The sequence below is a fragment of the Ranitomeya imitator genome, chromosome 4, assembly GCF_032444005.1.
Source record: "Ranitomeya imitator isolate aRanImi1 chromosome 4, aRanImi1.pri, whole genome shotgun sequence".
Classification (NCBI taxonomy): domain Eukaryota; kingdom Metazoa; phylum Chordata; class Amphibia; order Anura; family Dendrobatidae; genus Ranitomeya; species Ranitomeya imitator.
In genome coordinates this window covers 265636279-265655506 of record NC_091285.1, presented here as the reverse complement: position 1 = coordinate 265655506, position 19228 = coordinate 265636279, and the positions used below count along the sequence as shown (strand labels likewise).

The 19228-nt window shown below is 42.9% G+C and overlaps 1 protein-coding gene across 1 annotated transcript in view; it reads left to right on the top strand.

The window, feature by feature from the left end:
* The window catches only part of TRHDE (thyrotropin releasing hormone degrading enzyme), a 1712820-nt gene that overhangs the window by 532381 nt on the left and 1161211 nt on the right, over nt 1–19228 (top strand). Inside the window, exon 3 of the mRNA XM_069764587.1 lies at nt 16246–16372. Coding sequence (XP_069620688.1) covers nt 16246–16372 — 127 coding nt within the window. The remainder of the gene's footprint in view (nt 1–16245; nt 16373–19228) is intronic.

Genomic DNA, 19228 nt, shown 5'->3' with positions numbered 1-19228 from the left:
ACTGTACGGCCTGCCAATATATCGGTATAGGTACTAGTTTTGTGAGCAATGTTACCGGAAAAAGTTACAAAATTAATCAATTTATGAACTGCAGCACCAGGGAGGTTGTCTACAAGATTTCCTGTGCCTGTGGTATTGAATATGTCGGAAAGAACATCAGGGAGTTCAAAAGAAGAGTTCTAGAACACATTGGTGATGTAGAACATGGGAGAGATACCTCTGTCTCGAGGCATGTCAACACCGCACATAATGGCCGGACTAGCCAATTGAAATTCATTGCCATTGAAAAGGTTACAAAACCTGTACGGGGAGGTGACTGGGATCAATTGTTGTTACAACGGGAGGCCAAGTGGACTTTCTACTTAAATACAGTGAGCCCACAAGGCCTGAACGATCAAATCAATTATAGCTGTTTTATTTGATGTGCTCCCCTATGCCTCTGTTTTGTGTCCTTCTTATGGTATGACACAGTCAGTATTATCTCATTATGCCTAAGTCCTCATTACTTCCACCCAACTTCATCATGGGATTCTCATGATGAACAATTATCTTCATAGTATATACCGTAGTCACTCTCGGTATGGGTTTTTATATGGCATTTCATCTCTCTGGTTAACTATGTCAAACATGTGGTATTTTAGTTCCCCTGTGTTCACTGGCATTTATTGTATTCCTGTTCACACGTTCTAGTGGGTAGTGTGTAGCTATGCTGTAAGCATACAGCCTAGTGTCGTATATTGCTCTGTTATTCTCACTGTCGATACTTGTATCAGTGACACTAGTGGCTTTCAGCGCGGCATCCCTATGTCTTGGGGCATACACCGGCATCAGATGTCGTCCTTACGTTTTATGTCACCTGGTAATCCTCCTCTGATGTAAAATGCACTAGTGACGCCATCTGTGCTGGGCGCGGCGTCCCCGTTTTACTTTTGGGAACGCTGGCATCAGCTACTAGGTTTATTGCCTAGCATCTTTTGGCACCCGGCAACCTAAATTTCCGGTGTATTTGCGTTGAGCAGGAGGTATCAGGGGTCTCTTTAGCGTTCTATGGTTGCCCGGCAACCCTTACTTCCGGTACATTTGTACAGAACAGGAAGTACTAGAGGTGCCATTAGCACTCGGCATGGCGTCCATGACAACGCCGGTTTCGGCGCTGGGTTTTTTTCATTTAGCATCGCTCGGGTGCCCGGCAACCCTGACTTCCGGTGCTTGCGTACCAACAGGAAGGACTGTCGGCGCCATTTTCCTTACACGCGGTGCTTTTTGTTTTGGGACACCCAGGCAAGTTCTATCGCCCGGTACAGTAAGTTTGATAACTTTTATAAATTAGGGCCTGTATCCGCATTGCTAATTTACTTTAAATGCAGTTTGTCATGTGGACTCCTTACTTTTTACATTACAGTACACATACCACATGGGTTTGTTTTGGTTGTTTCATCACCATGGTTACCTCCAGCTGCCATATGACTCCCCAAAGGGAAGTGGTCATGCAAGATTGCATCTGCCACCTCCCCTTTTTGTTACTTAAACACAAGCCCTACGCCTTTACCACTCTCTGCAGGACAGCATTGAGGGTGGCAGGACTCTTTCTCCTTCCTTTTTAGCATATTGGCACTCTAGCTCCATGTACAAGCAAGTCCCCTGAAGAATTGGCTTGGATGAAACGCATCGGGACAGACAATATAGGGAGAGTGTAGGGCATGTTTATACAGGGGTAGCTGTGGACTGCCCTTGTAAGGGCAGGAGCATTGGGGATAGCATATTGATAGCCCCATAGGGACTGACATAGGGACTGTCGTCCCCTTTATTTACCGGATTAACCTCCGACTAGAGACCATCCGGCGCTCCTGTACCTACACCGTGGAACTGGTGAGATTGTTCCGTTTTTATACTATTTATATAGCCACTGTTTATACTATATGCTTTTTTCTATTGTCGGCTCATATAACTAGGCTGGACGCTGCGCGTTGTATGTAGTTTTTCCACACCAGCTCCTTTAGTCATTTCCTAGTTTCATTTTGATTTCTCTAAACACTCTAGAGAGGAATCATTCAGTCCTATGAGGGGATAATAAGTCTCTGTGGCAACCATACCATGTTATTGAGACTTTACCCCTGTTTTTATTCACTTGGGTGTTTGATTTAGTTTAGTTTTTTGTGTGGCTTAAGGAACATGAAAATTCCCAGAAGTTCGGAGAGGGCAAAAGTGGAGTTAAGATTTTGCTTAAATGGTCTGGGGGGTGGCATGTTACATTGGCAGAGCATCTGAGGTGCCAGAAAAGGAGAACCCTTCCATAAGTGACCCTAATTATACAAGCTACATCTGATCATATTGACACCACAGGTGTGTCACAAAAATTTCTATTTTATGAGATCTCACCACCTCTCGTGACAGCCTGCTCCACTTATTAATCACCCTCACTGTCAAAAAGATTTTTCTAATATCTAATCTGCATCTTCTTCCTTTCAGTTTCATTCCATTGATTCTCATGTTTCCATGTGCATATGAAAATAAAGATGATACTTCTATACTATGATATCCCTTTAAATATTTGTGGACAGCTTTCAAGTCTCCTCTTAACCTTCTTTTTTGCAAGCTAAACATTCCCTGATCCTTTAACTGTTCCTCGTAGCACATAATTTGAAGATGTTCACATCCTGGTAGCTCTTCTCTGAATTTGCTCCAGTTTCTCAATGTCTTTTCTAAAATGTGGTGCCAAGAATTGGACACAGTATTCCAGTTGATGTTTGACTAAGGATGAGTAGAAGGGAATAATTACTTTGTGTGATCTAGACTATATGCTTCTCTTAATACATTCTAGAACTGTGTTTGCCTTGTATACTTAAGTCATTTTCACACATGCTATTGCTTAGTTCTATTCCTCCCTTTTTGTAGCTGTCTTTTGTTTTTCTTGCCCAGATGTAGAATCTTGCCTATCTTCCTGTTAAATACCATTCTATTACTTGCTGCCAATTGTTCAAGCTTACCTAGATCCTTCTGAATAATTTCTCTGTGTTTTCTTGAGTTAGCTATCCTTCCTAGCTTGCCATGGTCTGCAAATGTGATTAGCTTGCCTTCAATTCCCTTATCTAGATAAGTTATAAAAATGTTGAACAACACTGGGGCCAGGACAGAATCTTGTGGTACCCCCCCTTGAAACATTCCTTCAATGGATGTGCAACCATTTACTACCACTCTTTGAGTATGATCACTGAGCCAGTTAGGAACACACCTAACCATAGCCTGTCAATCCCATACTTGGTAATTTTTTCATAAACAATAGCATGACATACATTGTCAAATGCACTATGTGTAGTGCTGCTGCTTGCACTCCTGGATGGTGTCACCTTCTCCCTTCATGCAGGGATGCCAGTTTACTCATGAAAGTTTTAGGCAGCTTTGGAAAAAATTCCACAAAGTAAGAATGCTCTAAAAAAATCAATAATAGTTTATTTCTACCAATTAACAGACTGCAAAATGAATAAACACGTGGACAATATCAGGGATTTTGTAAGATTTAAATATAAGATTGCAATCAGGTGTATGAGTAACCAATAAAAAGGTGAGGTTGGGGTAGTTTCATGTCATAGGTCATCATGGCTAAATAGAGCACAGCAGCAGGACGCAATGTTGTTAATCTGCATTACAAAGATATCAAAGCTGACTGTAGTTTCAAGATGTACTGTTCATAGTCTTTCAAAAAAGCATCAAAACATGGGCACGTTTGAGGATCACAAATGCAGTGGTCGGCCAAGGAAACTTAGTGCAGCAGATGAGAATTATATCATGCTTACTTCCCTTCAAAATTGGAAAATGTCCAGCAGTGCCTTCAGCTAAGAAATGACAGCAATCAGTGGGACCCAGCTATGCCCATCAGAAAATGCTTGCCAGAAGTAGTCTTCAAAGAAGAGCTGAAGCCATAAAATCATGACTTGGACATATAAACAAGTCTGAGCAGCATAACTGCTTACAAAGACTTAAGAACTGGATTTAGAAAATTGACAGCAGTTTCCCTGGACTGATGAGTCAAAATGTGAAATGTTTGGCATAACAGAAGGCATTAGATGGAGAAAGTTACAACAATGACTGTCTACAGGCATGGTAAAGCAGGATGGAGGTTGCAAGGTTAGTGATGGGCATTTTTGGAAATAGACTTGGCAATTCAGTCAGGATTAATAATGTCCTCAATGATGAACAATAGTATAAAATTCCTCTGCCACAGGTAACCCACCAGATAGAGACATAACTTGGTTTCTCCACATCTCAAAAAATAGTTTGTAACAGCAGCAGCAGTACCAACAGTGGGAAAAGAAGCCATGACAAAGGAGTCACAGACTGGGAGATCAATGCATGACACTAACATCAACATCATTGCCTAGTCAGCTTAGTTTGCAACTGGGTTGCACAAATCATTGGAGATCCATGACTTGTTCATTTTGATGAAAGTTAGGAGATCTACACTTTCAGGTGACAGCCAAATGCGCTTATCCATCAGAACACCACCAGCAGTGAGCACACTTTCTGAGAGAATGCTGGCTGCCGGGCATGACAAAACCTCCAAGGAGACACAGCAAGCTCAGCCCACTCTTCCATTTTTGAAGACCAAAATGCAAAAGTGTCCAGATTCCCCGATGGCATTGATATTGAGCTTGAGATACTACTGCACCATGCTTTTCAGTTTTTCACAATGTGTCAGACTTGTACTCTTCTTATGGAGCATGGGCTGGTCTAAAAAAAATTGTGAAATTATTATTATTATTATTTATTGTTATAGCGCCATTTATTCCATGGCGCTTTACATGTGAGGAGGGGTATACATAATAAAAACAAGTACAATAATCTTAAACAATACAAGTCATAACTGGTACAGGAGGAGTGAGGACCCTGCCCGCGAAGGCTCACAATCTACAAGGGATGGGTGAGGATACAGTAGGCAAGGATAGAGCTGGTCATGCAGCGGTTTGGTCGATCAGTGGTTACTGCAGGTTGTAGGCTTGTCGGAAGAGGTGGGTCTTCAGGTTCTTTTTGAAGGTTTCGATGGTACGCGAGAGTCTGATGTGTTGTGGTAGAGGGTTCCAGAGTAGGGGTGATACGCAAGAGAAATCTTGTATACGATTGTGGGAAGAGGAGATAAGAGGGGAGTAGAGTAGGAGATCTTGTGAGGATCGGAGGTTGCGTGTAGGTAAGTACCGGGAGACGAGGTCACAGATGTATGGAGGAGACAGGTTGTGGATGGCTTTGTACGTCATGGTTAGGGTTTGGTAGTGGAGTCTCTGGGCAATGGGGAGCCAGTGAAGGGATTGACAGAGGGGAGAGGCCGGGGAATAGCGGGGGGACAGGTGGATTAGTCGGGCAGCAGAGTTTAGAATAGATTGGAGGGGTGCGAGAGTGTTAGAGGGGAGGCCATAGAGCAGGAGGTTGCAGTAGTCAAGGCGAGAGATGATGAGGGCATGAACTAGGGTTTTTGCAGATTCATGGTTGAGGAATGAACGGATTCGTGAAATATTTTTGAGTTGAAGTCGGCAGGAAGTGGAAAGGGCTTAGATATGTGGTTTGAAGGAGAGATCAGCGTCAAGGATTACCCCGAGGCAGCGAGTTTGTGGGACTGGGGAGAGTGGGCAGCCATTTACTGTAATGGATAGGTTCATTGGGGTGGTCGCGTGAGATGGGGGAAAGATGATGAATTCTGTTTTGTCCATGTTATGTTTCAGAAATCTAGCAGAGAAGAAGGATGAAATAGTGGACAGACATTGAGGGATTCTTGTTAGAAGGGAGGTGATATCTGGTCCAGAGATGTAGATCTGTGTGTCGTCAGCATAGAGGTGATACTGAAAGCCATGAGATTCTATGAGCTGTCCCAGGCCAAATGACTCACAGAAATAGCTTATGCCACTTACACTTTTGCTGCTGCTGCTAATGATTTTGCAATGACGCCTTTACGTTCCTGGGGCTCCAAGTGTAGAACTGCGAAGCACAATGCTATTTTAGGGAAAACCATTCTTAAGATACAAGCGTGTTTTTTGATACTCCAGCATATGCGTGTACCTTTCCAAGGGAGGAAGCATCTGGCAAAATGTACTCGTGTACTGTAGTTCTAATAGAGCGGCAACCCAGTAGTCAGCAATAATTCTAACCCTAGAAATACTGGCAAAATATTGAAGATAATACTGCAAGAAGGTGCTTGGGTGTTGGCCCTTCCATGAGGTCCAAGTCCATAGTGAGTTGGTGGAGGGTTAACACTCAAGGTTGCTTCCTCTGTCCCCTAATACCAACCATGGAGAAGAGAGAAAAGATCTTTATCCTCTTCATCTTCTCCTTCATCTCATGTTGCGCATCCATCACCTCGTCCTCCTCAATTTGTTCCTCAGCTCCTGCACATTCACTAACACTTTAGCATCATGAGCCACCCGAATCACTATTATCCAGATTCTTATGGCATCCGCATGTGCAATGACAGAGATACAGAACTTAGAGATATTGATATCCCTTTCACATCCTCCTCTTCTTCCACATCTTCCTCTGGGACCACCACCTCCTCAACTAGACTATTCAAAGTAAACTCCAGCATGTAGATGAACGGAACAGTGTTGGTGATGATGACATCATCAGAGCTAAACATCTTAGTAGCCATTTAGAAACTGTGCAGAAGGGTGCAGAGGTCCTTCATCTGTGCCCACTCGGCATGAGTGATTTGCACCACATCAGTACTTCGATGGCCCAGGCTTAGCAAAATTACATACTGCACCAGGGTCCATGGCTACTGTCACAGTAGCTGCGACATGTGCAGAGTGCAATTACTCCATGTCTGAACATCACAAATCAAATGGTCAACCGGTAGGTCGAAAGACTTCTGCAGTGATGCAAGTCGATGACCTGCAGGGTGCAATTATAGGAAGTGAGCACACAGCAACTGTGACTTCTGCAGCAGCGCATCTATTCCGGGATAGTGGTGGAGAAATTCCTTTACCACTAAGTTGAGGACATGAGCCTTGCAAGGCACATGTGTGGGGTTGCTCTGGCATAGGGCCACCACCAGGTTTGCACCGTTATCATACATGGCCTTCCTGGCTCCAGGTTCAATGGAGATAGCCATTCTTCTTATTCGGCTTGGATAGCTGTCCACAACTCTCGAGCTCTTTGTCTGCGATCTCCAAGGCACATTAATTTTAACATGGCCTTACGGCGGTGAGCCCTGGTTGCGCAGTACAGAGGTTGGGGGGAATTCTTTCTGCACTGCACAAAAATACAAATTCTCTCTGCACTGTTGAAATGCATGTATCATTAAGGAAGAGATTGAGGGCACAGATGGAGGCCCTAGAGGAAGTGAGGACCTAAAACCAGTGGTGGAAGTGTTAGATACAGAGGTTTAAATTCCAAGACTTGTAGAGTGACCTCTTTAGCGCCTGCCTCCACAGCCACCAGAGTCACCCAGTGCCCAGTCAGCAAGATGTAATGCTCCTGACCTGGTTTACTCATCCCATAGATACTATTGAAGCATGCCAAAAGTTAAAAAAAAAAAACGTTTTTAAAAATAAAAAATATATAAAAGTTCAAATCACCCCCCCTTTGCCCCATTCAAAATAAAACAATTAAAAAAATCAAACATACACATATTTGTTTTGCCGAGATCAGTATCGCCCAATCTATCAATAAAAAAGTTAACCTGATCGCTAAACGAAGTAGTGAGAAAAAAAGTCAAAACACCAGAATTACTTTTTTTTGTCACTGTGATATTGCATTAAAATGCAATAACAAGCGATTAAAATATCGTATCTGCACCAAAATGGTATCATTAAAAATGTCAGCTCGGCTCTCAAAAAGTAAGCCCTTTCCCAACCCGAGATCCCAAAAAATGGAGATGCTATGGCACAAATTTTTTTAACAAGGTTTGGAATAGTTTTCACCACTTAGATAAAAAATAACCTAGACATGTAAAATCATAATGAGCTAGAGAATCATAATGGCAGGTTAGCATTTTTAGTGAACCTAATAAAAAACAAAACAAAAAACAACTGTGGGATTGTGCTTTTTAAAAAAATTTCACCGCACTTGGAATGTTTTTCCCGTTTTCAAGGATACGATATGTTAAAACCAATGGTGTCATTCATAAGTGTAACTCGTCCCGCAAACAACAAACCCTCATATTTCCATATTGACAGAAAAATAATAATTCCTCCTTAACTATGGTCAGCATCCACAGGTTCCTGTGCCTATGCCCGTGACTTCCGCTGACTCCAGGGCGGCAGACTGAGCTGTGGAGGCACGGGACATTTGGGACCGCACTCAGGATGCCATCCAGACCTCAAAGGAGAGAATGAGGTCCTCCTGTGAAGCACATCGGCGCCCCGCTCTGACCTTTGCTCCTGGCAATTTAGTATGGCTCTCCGCCCGTAACATCAGACTGCGAGTTGAGTCCACTAAATTTAGACCTCACTACTTGTGTCCCTTCAAGGTCCTTGAACAGGTTAACCCTGTGGTCTACCGTCTGGCCCTTCCTCCACCCCTAGGTATCACCGACACCTTTCATGTGTCCCTCTTAAAGCCCGTACACATGTCCTGGTTTTCTGAGTCATCTGCCAGGACATTGGGTTTGTCTACGGATGATACGAGGTGAACGCTATCTTGGGGTGTAAGGTGGTACGTGATAAAAAATTTTATCTGGTGGATTGGAAGGGTTATGGCCCAGAGGACAGCTCCTGGGAGCCTGCTGAGCACATTCGAGCTCCATAGCTCATTGCTGCCTTCGAGCGTAGCAAGGTTCAAGGAGGGGGGTAATGTTAGGTGTCAAGTTCCCACCTCTGCACAGGGGGAATCTCGAACCATGTCTGTTGTGGTCCCCCATTCTTCTCCAGCTGCAGTGGAGCCTGCTCAGCTGAGACATCGGTCCCAAGATCTGGCACAGGCTGATACTGTGCAACTCGTTACTGCTGCTCTTCCAGGCTCTGCCTTTGTAGCCAGCACTAGGGTTGAGTGACCTTTACTTTTATAGGATCGGGTCGGGTTTCACGAAACCCGACTTTTGAAAAAGTCGGGTCGAGTGAAATCGGCCGATCCTATAAAAAAGTCAGGGTCGGGGTCGGCCGAAACCTGAAACCCAATGCAGTGCATTGGGTTTCCATGGTTCCCAGGGTCTGAAGGAGCGGAAACTCTCCTTCAGGCCCTGCGATCCATATTTTAGTGTAAAATAAAGAATTAAAATAAAAAATATCGCAATACTTACCCTCTGACGCGCCCTGGTACTAACCGGGAACCTTCCTTCCTTAGAATCAGCCTTCCAGGACCTTGCGGTGACGTCGCGGCTTGTGATTGGCCACGCGGCCGCCCATGTGACCGCTCGCGCGACCAATCACAAGCCGCAACGTCACCGAAGGTCCTGGAAGGGCTGATTCTTAGGAAGGAAGGCTGTCAGAAAGAAGCAGGGTGCGTCCGAGGGTGAGTATATACCTAATAGGAATATACTCACCCTCGGACGCGCCCTGCTTCTTTCCGGCAGCCTTCCTTCCTAAGAATCAGCCCTTCCAGGACCTTCGGTGACGTCGCGGTGATGTCGCGGCTTGTGATTGGTCGCGCGAGCGGTCACATGGGCGGCCGCGCGGCCAATCACAGGCCGCGACGTCACCGCAAGTTCCTGGAAGGCTGATTCTAAGGAAGGAAGGTTCCCGGTTAGTACCAGGGCGCGTCAGAGGGTAAGTATTGCGATATTTTTTATTTTAATTCTTTATTTTACACTTAAATCTTAATTCCGATACCAATTCCCGATATCTTAAACATATCGGGAATCGGTATCGGAATTCCGATTCTAGATTCAAAAGATCGCCGACTTCATGGCCGACCCCACACTGGGGTCGGGTTTCATGAAACCCGACCTTGCCAAAAGTCGGCGACTTTTGAAAAATTTCGACCCGTTTCGCTCAACCCTAGCCAGCACTGTTCAGCAGTGAGCAGGTCTTTCTGGGACTAAGTCCTGATTTTCCCATACTGAGCATGTCCACGGGAAGACCTCCCATTGGAGGTCAGGAGTCACATACTCAGGTCCTGTTGCCGCTCCTATTGGACCATCTGGAAGGTATTTTAGCACTGCCGCTATAAAAGGCTCGCATGGCCGCTCGGCCATGCGCTAGTGTATACTTGAAATCGTGTTTGTGTTGATGTGTGAAAGTCACTCATTAATCATCCCCTCCCTAGTGTTTGACTGCTCGCGCATGGTGGATGTTTGCTATCTAGCGCACGACAGAGCTATCAGCACTTAACACACGATATAGCATCTTGTTGCTGTGACTGCCAGTGCGGTGCCTTGCGCTTTTAGAGCATTTTCCTGACCCAAGTCTGGGTGGTTTGTGGCATCTGTCAGAGCGGCACTGCACACACTCTTGAGCAGTAAAATTATTATTTCTGTTATACTCTGACACCCCAGTAGCAGTGCACCAAGCGCAAGAGGTCTAAAGGAACTCTAATCCTGAGTCTTGGGATAGAGTTCTGTGACTCCTTGCTTGCGCTCTGTGTGCGGTACCATGACCCTGTGACGCAACAGGTTTCACTTCCTTCATACAGGGTGAAGCTAACCCATGTGTGCATCCACATTGTACTGCCATATAGTCCATCATTACTCAGCAGCAGGTTCCACCTCTGCACAGTGGACCCCGGGCTGCGAACGCACCTTATACCATCTTTCTAATTATTTGGTGCGTTCCGCTAGCCCTAACAGTACATGTTTGAGCAGGAGTGCCTACCATTCCTATGGTATATTATTTCGGCCAAGGGTTTGGCTATGGATCCTGTCAAGCTGGAGTCTGTAATGAAATAGCAGGGGCCCCATTCCCTTAACGTGGTGCAAGCGCCTTATAGTATTTATCAACTACTACTGCCAGTTCATTCCACATTTCTCTACCCTAGCAGCTCCGTTGGTAGCCCTCACCAAGAAGGAAGCAAATCCTAGGCAGTGATCTGAGGAGGTCTCCAAAGCCTTTAACTCCCTGACATCCCATTTTGCCAGGGCTCCAGTTCTGCGACGGCCTGATGTGGATAAGCCATTCATCCTGGAGGTGGATGCCTTTCCGCTGGTGCTGGTGCAGTCCTATATCAGAAGTAAGCTAAAGGTCAGAAACATCCTTGTTTCTTCTTCACCCAGACGTTCTCACCAGCATAGAGGAATTATTCCATTGGGGACAGGGAGTTGCTGGCCATGAAATTGGCCTTCCAGTAGTGGAGACATGTCTTCACTGACCACAAAAACCTCCTTTATCTGCAGACGGCCCAACTGCTGAATTCCTGGCATGCCAGGTGGTCCTTGTTCTTCTCTCGGTTTAATTTTCTCCATCCATTTTCTGTTCGGGGAGGATAATTTATGTGTCTATGCCGTGTCCTGTTCTGTAGTCTTGTCTGAAGAGGGGGATGAGTCACTTCTTATAGTACCCTCGGAGAGTTTTTGGACAGTGGCACCAGTGTCCTCAGAGCAGGTGCCTCCAGGCAATTCCACCTGACCTGCAGCCGGAGGTTCTCTCAGGGGCACACACCTAATAATTGGTTAGGCATTTCGATACCAAGACGACCACTGAGCTTCTGGCAAGGTCTTATTTGTGGCCTCGGATGGTGCGTGATGTGAAGGATTGCATGCAAGCCTGTGTCTCGTGCCAGGATCGGCCTTCCAAGCAGAGACTCGTGGGCTTGCTCTATCCCCTGCCGGTGGCAGATAGGCTCTGGGAGATGGTCAGGATGGACTTTATTGTGGACTTGCCTAAATCCCGTAATAACAATGTCATTTTGGTCATCAATGATCATTTTTCCAAAATGGAGCATCTGGTTCCTCTTCCACCTATATTATCTGCATGGGCTTTGGTGGTATCAGGCACATTTTCCACCTTCATAAGATGCCTGACAAGATTGGGCTCCCCAGTTGGCATCTCATATTTGGAGGGAGCTTTGTCACCTGCTTAGTATAGAGTGTAATCTGTCCTCAAGGTACCATCCTGAGACAAATGGGCTGGTGTGGAAGATCAATCAGACTCTGGTCACGTATCCCTGGTGATCTAGTGTGGCTGTCAACTCCTAACATCAGGTTGCATGTAGAGTCCAATAAATTTGCTCCCCTCTACCTAGGTCCTTGAGCAGGTGAATCCTGTAGTCTATCACCTCAGCCTTCCTCCACATTTGAACATTACCAATTCTTTAGATGTGTCTCTGTTGAAACCTGTGTTTTTGACCCTGTCTCCTGGGTCTCCTGTGTGGCATTTGGATACATCCTCGGATGATTTTGAGGTCAAGCCTATCGTCGCGTCCAAGGTGGTCAGAGGTAAAAAGCTTTTTTGGTTGATTGGAAGGTTCATGTACCAGAAGATAGGACCTGGGAACCTATTTAGCACATTCGTGCCCCCCAACTTATTGTGGCCTTCGAGCAGAGAATGTTAGCTGGGGGTAATGTTAGGCATTGGGATTTTCCCACCATGCAGGATAGATCCCAAGCATTGCCTAGTGCTGTGGTCTCCCATTCAGCTCCGGCCGAGGTAGGTGCTGAATGGGAGACCACAGCACTAGGCAATGCTTGGTCCCAAAATCTTGCTCAGACTCCTGGTGTACACTTGGTTGCTGCTGGCTATCCAGCTAAGTCTATGGGAATCAGAGATATTCTGGTGCAGTCCTCTGATCCAGAGTCTACGTCCAGAGATCACCTTACTGAGCATGTCCATGATGTGGTGTCTTATCATTGGTGGTCAGACGTTAACTGCTCTGCTGATGTGGCGGCTCTGGATTGGGCCGTGGGCGATGCCACTGCCAGCTGGGCATTAGTGTTTGGGGAGGAGCCTAGGGTTTAAAAGGCTCTCAGCGGCGCATACGGGTGTGCTAGTATCACTTATGTGTGGTGTTTGTGAGTGGATACTCTACCACTCTGTTTGCACGAGAGGCTCTATACACAGAGTTCTTACATTGGTAGGTAGGTTTAGGAATGGGTAGCTACCCCTTGGCTTAGCATCTGTTTCCTTCATGTGTGCATTTAGCAGAGTTTAGTCACAGAGGAAGACCAACCCTCAGGCTACTCTTCTCGGGGAAAGCGTCAGGGCTTTGCACCTAGCGTCACGTGAGTTCTTCCTTTGGCTCAGCATCTGCCTCATTCTTGTGTGCGATTGACACAGTTTAGTTGCAGAGCGAGCGCAATCCACGTGCTTTCATCCCTGTGACATTTAGCAGGGTTTAGTACTCAGCATATTGAGTGCAGTCTCCCACTGTGAAGTAACTGAGCTATGTGAAGTAACGGAGCTAGTAACACTGTGTACTATTCATACTGTGTGGCTCTAACACAGTGCAGTTATAGAGGTCGCACAGTGTTGTGTCCCACCATTGTTCACACTAGCAGCAGTTATACATCTCTGCACGGTTGACCCCGGGTTGCGATTGCACTTTATTATTTATTTTTAGTTAGTGCAATCTGCCAACCCTAACAGCCATTTTATGAATATTGCCTCAAAAATTAAAACAACTTGAAAAAGTTGCTATGGTGAAGTATTTTATTTTGCCTAAGTTTCTAAGGTTTCCAGGTCTTGTGCAGCACAGAATCCTCTTTGTCATTTTGATGTAGGCTGACAGTTGCCTCTGTGTGGGAAATAGCTTGAGCTGCTTGCCAACCCTCTCCTAATTTGCTGCTTGAGATTTGGCCTGTCTCGGAGTGCTACTATCACTATGAGTGCCACTACAAATATGCATCACAGAGCCCGCTCAACCCTTCAACCCTAGTGCCCTAGTACAGCATAATCCTATTTTGTCCTTTTTCTGTCCTTATGTTGAATGAGCTTTGCACTCTGACCTGTATTCCCACACTGTAGAAGCTTAAAATGATGCTGATTGGCCAACTTTCATATTTTATATCTTTGTTAGTTCCTCCTTAGTGACTGCAGTAGACCTTGTGACTTGACAGCTGCCAACAATTATAGTGAAGTCCAAAAGGCAGCACCTACACTATTAGCCTGCAATATAACTATTTTGTAGTGTGTGAAATGGTGCAGGGTAATTTTGGGGGGTGAATCCTAGAGAAACAAATTGCTAACTGTTTGAAACCACAGAGACACATTTTAAGAAATTCGACTCAAAATCATTTTTTCGTAGGTCTATGCAATTATCCTCGGCTAACACTTCTATTTTTTACAGTATTCCTACCTTGGAGCATTTTTGTCCACAACTGCATAAAATGTTTTCACAGTTTTGTGCATTAGTAAATACCCCATAGCAAGTACTAAAGTGCTAAATGAGACACCTTTATGGCAATGTTTTACTGTTTCCTTTCCTCGTGCAGGGGCAGGAAGAATTGATGATTTAGTGAACCAACAGCATGAATTTTTCATGTCTGTCTTGTGATAATGCCCACATCATTATTTGGAGGACCCGAGAAGAAGTGCTTCTTACGCAAGTCTTTTTCACTCAATCAAATAAAGAATTCAGCCTACCTTGTGGGTTATCAAATCTCTCTTGAGCCCTTATGGATCCTCATTGTCTCCTTTTATAGCACATGATTAACTATCAACATCATATTGCTATGAACTAGAGTTGTGCAAATTTCTCCAAATTCAATTTTCTCAGTTCAGGGGAAAATTCTACTCTCATTGAATAAATTCAATGCAAACTGAGTCACCCAGGAAAGAGTTAAAGATAATCTTATATTCTGCTACCCTTGTCGCAGCTCATGCCTGTCATGCCATTTCTGGTTATTTGACTGACTCTTCCATCTGTCTTCACTGTTATTTCTTATATCTTCAAACTTTCTTCCAGGCATGTTCTATTGACTAGACCCTGTGTCGTCACATGGGGTCCAATGAATGAAATTGCCAAATCTTATGCTTTCTATGGTCATGTGGAGTAAGATGAACATCATTGATGTACCGCACATCATTGACATGCCCCACTTGAAAGTAGGAATCTAGTGAATAGAAGCCAGATGGGAAGTAAGATAGAAGAAAGAAAATAGCAGTCAGAGGATGAAAGAGCCAATTAGAGGACTGGTGGTGGTCAGTTATCAGGAGGGTCAAGGATAGATGAGTTCTTTTCATTGTGTTTTCAAACCTTTTACACATTTATATAATCCAGCAAAATGCTGTCTGCCATTTTTCTAGATTCGCCCAAACCAAATCACTAAAAATGTTGATTCTGGCGAATCCAAATGTTTTTGGGAAAATTAGAGCCAAGTTCAAATCACCTTTAGTCAATTCACTCATATCTATCAAGGACACGTCTAACAAAATTGAGACTTTCCAATATCACTTTAATATTTAATCAACCTTTCATCATGCATCTTTTAATACAACCATACCCTTTCTATAACCCTCCAAATAGCAAAAATTGGCACTTTTTAATGAGTTTTTGTTGCTATGTACAAAATTAGGTGCAAGTATAAAAAAAAATTCTTTTAAACAAGACACTCTAAACACTAAAATTATATAAATAGACTACCTATTATAAATGATAGCACAGCATCTACAATATTTCTGTTTTATCGCAGCTCACTTTTATGTTTTATGTTTTATTTCAGAAAAAAGCTAGAATGCTGGCTTGTGAATAGAACTGCTCACTGTAATTATTCTCCACATTGACAGCATTATTTATGAGTTCTGTATGAATAATTGATGATAATTTAAATAACAATACTTTTTCATCATTTTATGATAGCATTTAAGTTAAAACTAGAGTGTTTAAAAGTATGCAGAAAAGAAAATTTAGGCTATTTAGCAGTGCACAGCAGCAATAGATCTGCAATATTAATTGTCTGTTGAAGAAATAATTTCAACTAGGTTTATTTCATTCAGCAGTTTAGCTCTGTATAAATAACATGTACAGAAGAAATAACAGAAGAGCTCTGCAGCAATTTTATATTCTGACAAGTATTATTTTTATGCATTAGGAGAAGAAAAAAATTTTCAATAACACATTTTCCTTTTTGAGTGTTCCAGCACACCCTACCTGCATATAAAATTGACATCCATTTTACTAACAAAGTGTAGCATCATATCTTTTGCAAACATATGTGAGCATTTCCTTTGAAATATTTTCTCAACTGTAAAATGGCATAAATCTTTTTTGGAGCTACGAAAAAAAAAACATTTTATGACAATACATTGTATGGATGAATCTTTTTTTTTTGTTTAAATACCAGCAATGTAATCTTCCATTCCTGTAAGTGCCTGAACATACTATTTTTCCATCTACTTCTCATAGTGAAAAAAGCCACAAGTCTTATAAACTAAGTGTATTTTCTTTTCATTTTAGGTGAGGTTATATGCGCGCCCAGATGCCATAAGAAGAGGATCTGGGGACTATGCCCTGAATATAACAAAAAGGCTTTTGGAATTCTATGAGGATTATTTCAAGGTGCCATACTCTTTGCCAAAATTAGGTAAGGGGAACAAATACACGTTTTAAATATTATGAGTGTTTAATTTTTCATGTGATGAAATTAATGTTTACTCTTCCAAATCTCCTGAAGTGAACATGAAAAGCTTCTCAGGGCAGCTAGTAAAATGAGTTGTAAGTGCAATGTAGAAAAGGTAAGATGAGGCAACGTGTCAAACTGCCATTTGATTTTTTGTTTTAGCCATTATGTAAATAACCTCAAATAACCGTAAGAATGTTAAATCAGTTCACCAAAGGATTGTTTACTTAAAGTATGATTTACAATGTACATGTGATATACATTATATATATATAGATAGATAGATATATATACATACATACAGTTAGGGCCAGAAATATTTGGACAGTGATACAAGTTTTGTTATTTTAGCTGTTTACAAAAACATGTTCAGAAACACAATTATATATATATATATAATATGGGCTGAAAGTGCACACTCCCAGCTGCAATATGATAGTTTCCACATCCAAATCGGAGAAAGGGTTTAGGAACTATAGCTCTGTAATGCATAGCGTCCTCTTTTTCAAGGGACCAAAAGTAATTGGACAATGGACTCTAAGGGCTGCAATTAACTCTGAAGGCGTCTCCCTCGTTAACCTGTAATCAATGAAGTAGTTAAAAGGTCAGGGGTGGATTCCAGGTGTGTGGTTTTGCATTTGGAAGCTGTTGCTGTGAGCAGACAACATGCGGTCAAAGGAACTCTCAATTGAGGTGAAGCAGAACATCCTGAGGCTGAAAAAAAAGAAAAAATCCACCAGAGAGATAGCAGACATGCTTGGAGTAGCAAAATCAACAGTTGGGTACATTCTGAGAAAAAAGGAATTGACTGGTGAGCTTGGGAACTCAAAAAGACCTGGGCGTCCACGGATGACAACAGTGGTGGATGATCGCCGCATACTTAATTTGGTGAAGAAGAACCCGTTCACAACATCAACTGAAGTCCAGAACACTCTCAGTGAAGTAGGTGTATCTGTCTCTAAGTCAACAGTAAAGAGAAGACTCCATGACAGTAAATACAAAGGGTTCACATCTAGATGCAAACCATTCATCAATACCAAAAATAGACAGGACAGAGTTAAATTTGCAGAAAAACACCTCAAGAAGCCAGCTCAGTTCTGGAAAAGTATTCTATGGACAGATGAGACAAAGATCAACCTGTACCAGAATGATGGGAAGAAAAAAGTTTGGAGAAGAAAGGGAACGGCACATGATCCAAGGCACACCACATCCTCTGTAAAACATGGTGGAGGCAACGTGATGGCATGGGCATGCATGGCTTTCAATGGCAATGGGTCACTTGTGTTTATTGATGACATAAGAGCAGACAAGAGTAGCCGGATGAATTCTGAAGTGTACTGGGATATACTTTCAGCCCAGATTCAGCCAAATGCTGCAAAGTTGATTGGACGGCGCTTCATAGTACAGATGGACAATGACCCCAAGCATACATCCAAAGCTACCCAGGAGTTCATGAGTGCCAAAAAGTGGAACATTCTGCAATGGCCAAGTCAATCTCCAGATCTAAACCCAATTGAGCATGCATTTCACTTGCTCAAATCCAGACTTAAGACGGAAAGACCCACAAACAAGCAAGACCTGAAGGCTGCGGCTGTAAAGGCCTGGCAAAGCATTAAGAAGGAGGAAGCCCAGCGTTTGGTGATGTCCATGGGTTCCAGACTTAAGGCAGTGATTGCCTCCAAAGGATTTGCAACAAAATATTGAAAATAAAAATATTTTGTTTGGGTTATGTTTATTTGTCCAATTACTTTTGACCTCCTAAAATGTGGAGTGTTTGTAAAGAAATGTGTACAATTCCTACATTTTCTATCAGATATTTTTGTTCAACCCTTCAAATTAAACGTTACAATCTGTACTTGAATTCTGTTGTAGAGGTTTCATTTCAAATCCAATGTGGTGGCATGCAGAGCCCAACTCGCGAAAATTGTGTCACTGTCCAAATATTTCTGGCCCTAACTGTACATACATAGAAAGCTATGGCAAAAATTAAGAGACCACTGCAACTGATTATTCTCTTTATTGGTATATTTTCGGGTAAAATGTAAATTGTTCTTTTATTCTATAAATTTCTGACAACATATCTCCGAATTTCCAAGTAATACATTTTGAATTTTGCTTCTGATAAAGAAAAATGGTCAAAATTTTTTTTTAAAAGTCCTCAAATAATGCAAAGAACACAAGTTCATAATCATTTAGAAACAACAATACTAATGTTTTAACTCAGGAAGAGTTCAGAAATCAATATTTTATGGAATAACCATGATTTTTATTCACAGCTTTCATGCGTCTTGGCATGCTTTCTTTCACACTGCTTCTGTCACAAAAATTTAAGCAGTTCTTCTTTGTTTGATGACTTGAGACTATCCATCATCCTCTTGATTACATTCCAGAGGTTTCCAATGGGGTTCAAGTCTGGAGATTGGACTGCCCATGACACAGTTTTGATGTGGTGGTCGCTTAATTTTTGCCAGCACTGTGTATGTGTGTGTGTATATATATATATATATATATATATATATATATATATATATATATATATATATATAGATATAGATATATATATATAGAGATATATATATATATATATGAATCGCCCCCAGACACAGGGCCACAGGTTACTCGGTACCGGTCCTTCCTGTCTCAGTTCTGGGGTTGTCATGGTGGCTGGACTCGGTCCGTGACCCTGCTAAGGGGCGTCCAATAAAAGGTGATAGGAGTCTGTCAAGGTTTCGTGATACCACCTGTGGTGTTCGGTCAGGATGACTGACGCTGCTTGGGGTCCGCTGGGGTGATGGAATGGCAGCTAGATGGTATACCTTC